A 12,220-nucleotide genomic window follows, 5' to 3' on the forward strand; every position below is an offset into this window, starting at 1 on the left:
TAATTTTTTGATCTCAATGCTATACTGCCATCTCTTTCCGGTGAACTGTGATACGGCGAAATGTAATACGTATAATTCACATGTAACCATATATAAAATACTACGAACAGATTATTTAAATATAAGGCAAATAAACTACTGATGAACGATGGATTTATCGAATAGAAAACCGTACCGATGGATTGTGCATGCCAAGATGTTTGTATCGATTTACTATACATACGTACAACAAATCTGCTTGGTTCAGACTGCACAAATAAATCGCTACGATTTGCCTAGTTTTTTTTTTCCTTTTTTTTATTTTCAAATGATATCTTGCTGCTTTTGTTGGTATGTAGTCACGTTTTTTGTGTTTATTTATTCTGTCAGGTCATTGGAATCGAAAGGAACGAAAATGCAGGGAAGGTACTGGCCGCATTGCTGTCTTCTCCTCCACTTCTGGCTTTTCTGGTCTTTGCAGTTATAGTCGGAACTCTGGACAGTTTCATCATTTATTATATGTTCTGGTGAGTTATATATATCTATTCAAAGAGAACCTTTCACGCAATAAAGCCAGTGTTTCACAAGCCGTATGACATGTGACCCCATCCTGTTGGAACCACATATTTTCGAAATCGAAATCTTTCAATTCCGGCCACAAAAAGTTAGTTATCATTTACCTATTGACACATATTACGCCATTGACAGTAACAGTCGCTCTTTCATAATTTTCGAAGAAGTATAGCCCGATGACGGCTCCAGTCCGAAAACAGTATTAAACAGTAACTTTCAAAGCAAGTAACGGCCTCTCTTGAATCACTTGTGGCCTTTTCTCGTCCCTAATATGGCAGTTTTGCTTGTTAAAGTAACCATTAAGGTGCCTCATAATTGAAGATGATTTTACTTGAAAAATCATCATCGGTTACCTGATCTTCCAAGATTGTGCAAATACTCCATGAATGATACCACAGATGCTTTTACTGAAAAATATCAGGTTAATACAGTGATTTGATATTTATTAATATTTCAATGTCTGCAGGTTTCTGGAAGAGTTGGCGACTGAAAGAAATCAGATGCACAATATCAAACTGCTGGAAGGAATATCCGTTGCCAGTGATTGCTTTGGTGAAGTCCTATTCTTCATTATATCTGGTAAGATTTCTTCAACCAAATGTAAAGTTTTATTCAACATAATGACATCTACCGAGTCTAATGGAGAAAAATATAATATTGATAATATCATCTTCGTTTTCGTATTCTTCACCATTGAAAATCATGACTGCTTTTAAGTGTTCCCTTTATATCTGTCCATCAATCATTGCATTCTGCCGTCCATAAAGCTGAAAGTATTGAGGCCCATAGCGTCCTTCATTAGGTCGGATCATCGAAATAACAGAAATTAATTTTATTTCAGTTTATTGATTTGTTGTTAAAATCATCGGTTACAAATAATTATGGGTCAGGATTAATAGTCATACTTGGTAATGTTTACTATATAAACGAAACACGAATCATGTGAATTAACCCATTGAAGACAGATTTAATGCAAATCCTCTACCTATCAGAGGCTCCTAGCCTAGGAAAAATACGGAGCTTGCAATTTGAGACATTTTTTTGATAATTTACAATTTAAACTGTAAATATGTATTTGAAAACATTAAAAAGAAAAATATTTTTTATTTTAAGTCAAAGATAAACTTACAATTTTAAAAAAATGTGAATTTCTTGAAAGATCACATCTTATTATTACGTAATATTATTTTATGGTCATATTTATTATTAAAATTTGGTTTATTAAGTTTTCTATATTGTAATGAAGAGATTTTTGACTAATTCATCGACGTCAAGGTATCGTAAGGATTTTATTTTAAGACAGCATGGAAAAGATTTGTTCGGTTTGAAGAAATATCTAAAAAAACCAAGGACAAGCGGAGGACACATTGACTACGATTGTCCAGATTCACTTGGTCAACAGCGGTGTCTATCTGGTGTTGATTGTTTCTAATGGGTTAACAATATTTGTGGTAAATATATAAAAGGAATTGTGGTCAATATGATGTGATTTAACAATAATGGTAAATAGATCATTACCATCAAGGAAAGGTTGATTCATGCTACATTCATGCTACATGGTCAAAGACTGTAATGTATATTTTGAACGAGTTTGTTGATCCATTGATTATAAATCAATAACCTACTTTTGCTTTTTTTTTACTATTGCTATTTTTTGTTTTTACAGGTAAAATCTTGAAACGGTTTGGATACCGACATACTCTGACATTCAGTCTACTTTCATACGCCATCCGGCTATTCCTCATTTCCGCCATCACATCTCCGTGGGAAATTGTCATTATCGGGGTGAGATTTTAATTTTTTTGGCATTAATACCCCGTTTACATGTGCATGGTATTATCGCGGCCATAACAAGAAAATATATGGGTAAACTTGTATTATCTTGCAGTTGCAAACTTGCATGCATGAATCAAACAAGTTTGGAAGCTTCTGAATTTTCATGCGACAGTAGGGATTTTTTCGATCTGCGCCTGCGCAGTAGAACGATAGTGGTGAACCTGCCGGCAGAAAAACGAACTATCCTCATTTTGAGGTTAACCGATTTTCACTAACTGTCAAATACAGTACTCTCTCAGTAATCCGCCACCCCAAAAACCAGACAAGTGTCCAATTAGTGAAACCGGCGGATTACAGTGCATACATACAAAATATAGTAAAAAGTAAAACAGGTATTTCATAAAAATAGTTTTTTTGAGAAATTTTTACTAGCAAATTACAGTTTTATTTATAATCAAAATCAAGTATTTACTAAATTATACTTATTTATTAACTAAATATTAAACAGTAAATCATTTGACACTACCAGTTGTTCAGTGAGGCAGATATTCTTGAATGGCTTAGGATTCCTGGCTTTCCCTATGACCAAAAGCTTCATTTTGTGTGTCCCGGTTGCATTGGAGCACGTCATGATTTATTGTGATGCGGTCATTGGGCACATCCTCCCTGGTAAATTACTTTCTTCGCGATGAATGTACGTTTTACGAAGGAGAAGTTTCCAAAATAAACCTGTTTCATCTGCATTGTATACTTGTACGCGGCAGACTACTGAATTTGACAATCGAATAAAGGCGAATTATAGAGCTTGATTTTGTGCTTTCAACTAGTAAAAATAACAGCGGATTATAGTAGTTGTCGGAAAATCGAGCGGCGGATTATTGAGAGTGTACTGTAGTACCATAAAATGACAACATCGCGTCTCGCTTACTCTTGAAGAATGAGATTGGAGAGACAGTCAGCACTTTTACGTGTAAACAGTTATTGTCACGATAGTTTAAAATACGCACTATTGCTGCCGTGCATGCACGTGTACAGGCGCTATAATGGTGTGAATATACTTATGCAATGAACGCATGCAAAAGTGAAATCACCACTTAGTTTACTAATGTTTTTATTACCTTTATCCTCTGTCAGAAACATGGTAGACATGAGGTATCAACAATATAGGATTATGCACAAAGGCATTGAAGAAAAGGTTATATTGAGATGGAACCATTATAAATGAGGTTACTTACTAAGGCTAATGATTCAATTAGCCGCAAGCCATTTTGCAGTGCAGATTAATTTATAGCTAACATCATCTTTTTGTGTTATGAGATTTATTTGCCATAGACATACTAAGGAAACAAAAAAACATTTTGTATTATATTATAAGTCTACAAGTAATTTTTTACAAGTTGAACTATCATTAGTTGGATGAAAAATTATTGCATAAAATCGTAAATAACAACAGGCCGCTGTCATATGCATTTGATCATAAAAAATACTATATTCAATACTGTCAACACAGACAATATTAATATTTCCAAATTTACCAATTCTACCTATATTCAATTAGCGTGTATATGGAAATCCCGCGCTCGTGTTTTCATTTAAGATACTGTCCATTAGTAAGTAAATTTGTAAACTGGAAACTGCTGGAATTAAAAAAAAATCTTGATTTCAGTTCTTCCTGCAAGGGCCCACTTTCGCTATGGGATACAGCACAGTGGTTGGGTACGCAGCATCTGTAGCTCCTGAAGGACTGTCAGCTACTCTTCAAGGAATCGTTGCCGGGATGGATGATGGTGTTGGTAAGTAATGTTTTTTTGCTGGAGTCTAAAAGTGTTGAAGCGGGGAGGCCACATTAGGACTTTAAAATTATGCTACTTTAAATGTAGAGCGCTTCAGTACTCTAGTTTTTTTTCTAGTTTCTTGATACAATATTCTTAAAAAAAAAGATTTTTGCTTATGATACTATCGGAAATAATTTTTTTTTTATTATATTAGAATTTTCTAGACAGTAATGTAAAAAATATGGGTATCGTCGACCTAATATTTATAATACAACTTAAACATAGCGACAATATGTACAGCTAGCAGTAAATCCATGCACTTATAAACGGACTATTAGTCCGTATTTTCGATTGCACGTGAAGCGAAGGGGGAGTAAAGGTTCTGGCGGACCACCAGGTAGAGCTCTGCTAGGACAATATGTATATATAGCTTCTGTCTATAACCTTTTCTAATTAATATTATTAACTTTTATAATACACATCATGAAAACATGGTTATAAAAAATATAAATTAATAAACATACATAATTTTAAAAACAGAAACTTCTGAGAAAATATATTAGGTATAACAGTATCAGATGACAAAACCTGATATGTGCTCTTTTGTTAATTGTGAAGGAGAGCTGTTTTAAATTTAGAGATTGTTTGAATCGTTCTGGCGAATATGTCTTTTGAAAATAATATAATGTAACGATGTATTCGAAATGAGTTTTAGATATAGAATAAATATTTCAAAGTTTTGATTCCCCACGTTTGGTAGAAAAAAGGATTTTCCAGATTTTCCAAGTTACGAGGGTGGGTCAATAATTCCTTAGAAAAAAGCATTAAAACAGTTTTTATTTTTGTATTTTTTTTTTATTTCTCAACATAATCTCCTTGGAGCTCAATACACTTGGTTAGACGTTTCTCAATTTTTTTTAAACCGTCAGAAAAATAAGTTTTCGGAAGGTCCTCAAAATAAGCATTTGTCCGATCGATGACTTCTTCATTTGAAAAAAAACGTTGTCCACTTAGCCATTTTTTTAAGTTTGGGAAAAGGAAAAAGTCACTGGGGGCTAAATCTGGCGAATACGGTGGGTGGTTGACCAATTCGAACTTCAATTCTTCAATTTTAGCCATTGATCGTAAACATGTGTGAACACGGGCATTGTCCTGATGAAAGAGGATTTTTTTCCTGTTTAAATGAGGCCGTTTTTCTTCAATTTCGTTTTTTAGCTGGTCCAATAAAGATGCATAATAATCCCCTGTTATTGTTTTTCCTTTTTCCAAATAGTCAACGAAAATAATTTCACGTGCATCCCAAAATATAGTAGCCATAACCTTACCAGCTGATTTTACGGTTTTCGCCTTCTTTGGACATGGTTTGTCTTCGCAATCCACTGCTTTGACTGTTCTTTCGTCTCGGGAGTATAGTGGTGTATCCATGTTTCATCTACAGTCACAAAGCGACGAAAAAATTCATCCGGATTGCGTTGCATGAGCGACAACAGGGCTTTAGAGGCCACCACCCTATTGCGTTTATTGTCGACTGTGAGCAAACGCGGCACCCATCTTGCAGAAATATTTTTCATGCCCAATTTGTCATGTAAAATAGAAATGACGCTACCTTTTGAGATCCCTGTAACCTCAATTATCTCACTCAACTTTAATCTTCGGTCACTTAACACCATATCGTGGATTTTATTGATCATTTCTGGTGTAGTCACCTCTACAGGACGTCCTGAGCGTGGTTCATCCTTTGTTGATGTACGACCACGTTTAAATTCATTTAACCAGTTATAAATAGTTGCAAGTGAAGGAGCAGATATGCCGTGAACTAAATCCAACTCATTTTTTATTTCCTTTGCTGTTAACCCTTTTATATTAAAATGTTTAATAACAGCTCTAAACTCAATTTTCTCCATTTTTTGTAAACAAGCAAATTTTTTTTTTAAATGTACGAGAAACACACAACAACCCGACCAATCTGATTGAAACTTCGCAGCATACTGAATCGGTAGTGCCGCTGCATGAAAACAAACCGCTTACAGTACTAGTCGCGCCACCTGTCGGCTTTTCTAAGGACTCATTGACCCACCCTCGTATCATGTTTTGCCATCTTATGTTCCAATATGTTATAATTATATGGTAAGATAAACTATCATGATATGTGAGGTAATTGGATAATAAAACTTCAATAAATAGCTTAAAAATATATATGTTTAATGCTTGACACAAATTAAAAATGTTACATAGGTACATATTGATACAGACATTGGCATCAAATATTTTCAGAGGGTTGCAAAAATAATTCCTAATGAGAATTTTCCGTTCCATGAAATAATATGAATTCAATATTAGGTATGTTCTTACAGGTAGATATACTAATATAAAGAAACGATTAAATCATTATATATTTTTTTAAATTTTAATCCTCAACAATATCTTCTACGTCTACATTGCCCACAAGTTCATTGCCATGAAAGCCATCTAATTTTTAACAACTTCAACTTATTACCTTCTTTATCTTATTTGCGATGAATTTGTGAATTTGTAAGTAGTTTGACAAAGCAAAAAAATATTTTGGGACATATTTATCACTTCAAACGGCTTCCGATCTATGGCAACTCTTACAAATTGGAATCCGGAGTACCATATTTTTTAAGTTCTTGTCGTCTACCTTTTTTTTGCTATCTTTATTCTTGAATGGTCACTATCACATTCGAGTCTAGTACGATAGGATAGAAGACATTTTTGGTCAATCAGCTTCTTCACCGAGGTATTTTTTATAATGCATAAGTAAACATAATATGCCACATTAATATTTCTGTTCTGTCCATCTGCAGCATCTGAGTATGTGACAACGTGTTTCATTTCAGGTGAAAGATTCATGATTTTCTTAAATACACATGATGCCATGTCCTTAGAACCTCTCCACCGGTTGACTTGTGCCACATTATAACCTTCGGAGAATTCTTGAGAAGAACATTCTCTAATAGTTAAATTGTACATAAACAATAATCTTTTATAGTACACAATATTTTGTGGATAATAGCAGACATGGTAGAACCTGTTGTAAACAACTATAACTAGTTGGTTTGATCTTTCCTTAGCTGTAGTTTTATCTCCTGGTTTACTGTAATAACCTGTATGTGCATCAATGAAATGTGCATTGTGTTGTTTGGAGATTTCATTCCTTGTCTCTTTGATATATATATATAACGTTTACATGTAATATATTCATCGCCTTATGTATCTAAATAAGGTTTATTGAATTTGAAACCCGTTTTGTTAAATACATCATAATATGCAGTTTTCACACTTCCATTTTCCAACTTCATTGTTTTATATTCACCATTACATAATTTTAATAAGTATTTAAATGACTTGGTAAGCATATTTAAATAGGAATATCTTCACAGGAGTAATGGCTCTCGTGTTTTGGACGCTTTCTTGTAAATGCCTCGATCTGGACTCATTCATCAACCAATTTGTTTTTTTGTGGATGTCTTCCTCTTAAATCTTGTCCATGATAGCCATCTGGCGATGAATTGTTGTAGTGTCTGTTAATTCAGCTCTAACTGACGTTTCGACGATTCGACGGATTTTTCTGGACAATTAATTCTTACACCGACTTCCGGATCATTATTTGCACCTGACGGTATATAGAGAGAGGTATTTTTAAAACTATGTTACCTATGAGAGTATTCCTCTAGTAGATTTATTAGGGTTTTCTTTATCCTACTGTTTCTTCGTTATTCGTTAGTTCCAACCATCTTGTCATCTTAGCCATCTTATAATACCTACCATGATGTTAGCAAACAAAATATCGGATGGCAAAATCACAGTGTTGGCAGATATTATGTTTTGTCATATTATACATTTCACTCAAACCTTGAAAGCGAAGGATGGCAAAATGAGATATTTTGCTTTATAAGCTTCTGTCAACTTTCAAAAATCAACATTTTGGGGATATAACAAAATGCCAACGCTCATAACTCCAATACTAGTGGGTCTACGATATATTGGGTTTTGCCATCTTATAGATCTCAACGAGAGGAGTCTGAATATAGTGATAACTCAATTTCGTCAAAAAGTCGAGTTATCAGGTTTTGTCATCTGAACACTGAACTAATAGAAAAAATCTTTTTGAAAAAAGTAAGACAGCCCGCAGGAATCTAACCTGCATCTCTCGGGTATCGCACCCACGCACATAGACCACTATGCTAAAGGAGTCATACGTCATTGCAACAAATTTTAACTAAATGAGCGGTTCTCGTGGTGCAGTGCGTAAGGCGCTTGTCTTCTATCCGAGAGTTCTGGGTTCGATTCTCGGTTAGGACACAATATTTATGTGTTTTCTCAAAGCCTGGGTGTTTGTGATTGTTCAAAATTACTAACAACCACCTTGTACGAAGAAGCAAGGACATGGTTATTAATAATTTAAAAAAAAAAAAATGGCTTTTAATACTCACTGAAGCGTTTTCCAAATTGAGCTACTATTGGTGATCGGCTTTTGTATTTTAAATCAAAGTAGGTATTACTTTAATTACTAACCGACGTCACGGATCACTCTCAAGATTTTTTTGTTGTAACTTACTTGAACTTGCTAATAATTTTTATATAACTATTTTTTATTAAATTATGTATGTTTAATAATGAGAAAGTTTCATTCTTTAATCTTATGAATTATTCGTTGAATAAAAAAAATAGTTAATTATAAATTAATAAGCTTAAGGGTGGATAATCAAACAGTTTTTTTTTTTTGAAAATACTGGAAAATGAGGAAATCTAAATTGTTATGTCAACATAGGCATTTTTTAGTGTAAAATATGTTGACACAATTTTTTTACACACACTTTAAATGTGCTCTTATTCCATTCATTTTACATTGGCTGACATAAGCATTTATAGCATTGAAAGAAGGAACATTTTCAAGTACTTTAATGGTCTAACGCGTAACGATTAGGTGGCCATTCGATATAATTAGCATGCTATTTAAATGTGGTAATTGAAAAGTAATTATCTAGTCAGCAGTCAATGTGTTAATATTTCAATATAATTAAAATTTGTAGGATACGTATAATGTTCTTTCTGATATCCAGGGTTCACCTTTGGATCCCTTTTGGGCGGATTTCTCTACAAAGCTGTCGGTGGAAGAATGGCGTTCAGAGTGTTTGGGTGTCTTGCCCTTGTTGCAGCGATCTTGCACATCTTCATCAGTAGAACGTGGCTTAAACTGCCGAAAAATGAAGGTCTGAGTTCGGAGCCGAAAGCCATCAGAGAAATGGAAACTTTCGTCGACAACAGTTACGCCGTGAAGAATTTAGACGATGTCATCCATGATAAGGAAGAAGCTGCCATGTTGGAAAAAGAAAAACCAGCGAACATTTAACGTTGTTGATGAATATTGTTTGTAATAAAGTCAATGACTACCTGTACATGTTAGTATTAGCCAAATATGTTGAAGTTTACCTTTGAAGATGCAGCCTGATTATATTAAACTAAAACTGACAAGGTTGTTATAATTGTACTACTGAAGATGTAAGGTGTATAGATGGTTACATCTAAATTGTACGTTAAACATCTCACCGTCAAATTTCATCAAAAAGAGATGACCGTATACTATACGGTTTCCAATTTTATTAAATTCAATATGAACATTAATTCAATTTTCATAGCTGATTTTGGCAAAATTTATGAATTCAAAAATGAAAACCTAACATAACGAATAATCCAGTATATCGGCTATTTTCAAAATCTGTTTGCTGCTGGCTTCCTGTTAAGTGTAAACCGACAAGAACCGTGTTCTATTTAGACATGAATTTTATGTCAGTATTATACGACCCAAAGAGGTTAAATGTTCTTTAATATACAGCCATATATTTCCGATACAACATTTCACGGTGAAGTGTGATACGGCGAACTGCATACGTACAAGTTTTTCCGGACACGGTACAGATACCATTTCATCCAATGCGCGAGAAATAGACGGAGTTAATTTGAGATCAATAGTTGCTATTGCCGATGTTGTATCGGGTTGTCTTAGCCCTCTTCCACTCTTCCCTTCATTACAATAGGGTACGTTTATAATTTAATTATCCGTAATATGGTGGATTCATTTGTTGCAAACTTCACATCTCTTCTCTGACATTGTCTGGTCATACTGAGATAAATTCGACCCTGCATTAGTTATAAGTTTTTTATACAACAAACTGTTATCATTAAGATAGATGAGTATTCATGTAAAATCTCAAGTAAGTAACCAAAGCAAGACGTAAAATACAGGCTGCCATTTTATTTTTTATTTACATACAATTTGTAATGCATACTGTAGATATACATAGTATATAAGTATTAATTATTTTGACTTGACTATTTACATATCATTGTGACTTTAAAAAACAATTATTGCCAATTTTTGTATAAAATGTATCAAATTTTTTATGAACTTTTACATATTATTATTATATCTATCATACGAACTGTATAATTCGTCATATCAGAAATAAAAGTCATTTAGTGCAATGTTACACTACTGCATTTTACGAGTTTTACTTTTGATACAAGTCAATAACAGGATCAGTGTTGCCAGATAATTATTTTACCAAATCCAGGTTTTTACCATGTGAAAGAAAAAAAATCGGGATTTAAGAGGAAAAGCGTGACAACTTAAAAAACGTATAGTTCAATATTTCTAATTTTTGTTTTTATAATGTCAATCATGAACACAACACAAACTACAAAACTGTTTAACTATCAAAATAATAAAAATTATTTATAACAATATTTTTTTCTGACACTCGCCTATTTGTACTTGGCTTGAGTTTCTTTCTGCTGCTTAATGTATTGGTCAAATTCAGCACAAGAGTATATCATGTAATTGTAATATGTAAGTAATTCCGATTTTATCAACTCAATAGAACATCTGTTCTTACATCTAACCATTTTAAATTCATCTGAGAAAATACCCGTTCAGTATAGCAATTATGCTTAAAACAAATTAAATTAGCTTGAAAATATTTTTAGTTTCTTTTCCGGAATAACTTGAATAACTGATTTTGACTGAGCCATTTTTGTGTAGCTGAGTCTCTGATCACATCAAAAGAAGGTTTCAGCGAGCTAAATTCTTCTTCTATGTACTTCTCTGTCACGCTTCCATCGCGTTCTTTTGTCTTAACCTAAGCGTCTTATTTGTATTTGTTGAATAATCATGAATTTAACTGTCCCGCGCGAGTCAATCTATCCCGCAAAATCGGGACATCTGGCAACGCTGAACAGGATAGCAATTACAAATTTATTAACTGTGATATTGGTTGTTTTAATATTATAATATAAAAATCTTTATGTTTTCGAAATATATGTAAGCAAAATGAAAAAATCGCTGTCAACTTAAATGGATCTCCATTTGATTCATTCTTTATAATAATATATCTGCGAAGTCAAGAAACTGAATGTGTCCAAGCTCCAATATATTATTATGATCAAGATTGTATGTAATATAATACAATACTGAGACTTATATTCTTAATCGCGTATGAAAACCATGTTTTGAATATTCCAAAAATGACTAAAAAACTGATAATGGTCATTTTTGGAATATTGGAGTACGTGGTGATAGATATAGTGTAATATATTTGAGACACGTCTATTTTCTCAAACTGATAAGTCAAAATCTATCAAAAATATATATGTACATATTCTATAATATGTAATTTTAGACAATATGCAATGATCAATAACTTTAAGACATGAAAAAAATGTTCATTTAAAAAATACAATTAATAAATGTCGATATGTCTAATTTTATTGTGTTTATATTTTTTATTGATATAACGAGTTTATCCGGTGATAAAAATAGGAGTGTTGCTCTAATTGTCAAGTAAGTACAATATGATAGTGAAAAGAAAGAAACTAACGTTAAAGCATTATTTGTTACAAGTAATATTGAATTGTGCCTTTATCAGTTTTTGAAAATAGACACATCATAATATATTGTAGAATTCACTTTTAGATATTAATTATTGTAATATAAACAATGTATAGGTATTAATTAAGTTTTCTTATGAACACTAGTAAATTAACATTAATCAAATATTAATTCAGTTGATTCTCGATTTACCGGGGTAGATGGGAAA

General features: G+C 32.9%; 1 protein-coding gene across 1 annotated transcript in view; it reads left to right on the forward strand.

The window, feature by feature from the left end:
• Positions 1-9,625, forward strand: part of LOC147066853 (major facilitator superfamily domain-containing protein 6) — a 28,088-nt gene extending 18,463 nt beyond the window's left edge. The window contains exons 7-11 of the mRNA XM_085954022.1: positions 370-506; positions 1,019-1,131; positions 2,219-2,337; positions 3,995-4,121; positions 9,188-9,625. Of these exons, the coding sequence (XP_085810148.1) occupies positions 370-506; positions 1,019-1,131; positions 2,219-2,337; positions 3,995-4,121; positions 9,188-9,477 (786 nt within the window). The 3' untranslated portion in view covers positions 9,478-9,625. The remainder of the gene's footprint in view (positions 1-369; positions 507-1,018; positions 1,132-2,218; positions 2,338-3,994; positions 4,122-9,187) is intronic.
• Positions 9,626-12,220: the final 2,595 nt, after the last annotated feature.

The sequence above is a fragment of the Rhyacophila brunnea genome, unplaced genomic scaffold (assembly GCF_057557595.1).
Source record: "Rhyacophila brunnea isolate RB1 unplaced genomic scaffold, BYU_Rbru_1.0 scaffold_4, whole genome shotgun sequence".
NCBI classification, from domain to species: Eukaryota; Metazoa; Arthropoda; class Insecta; order Trichoptera; family Rhyacophilidae; genus Rhyacophila; species Rhyacophila brunnea.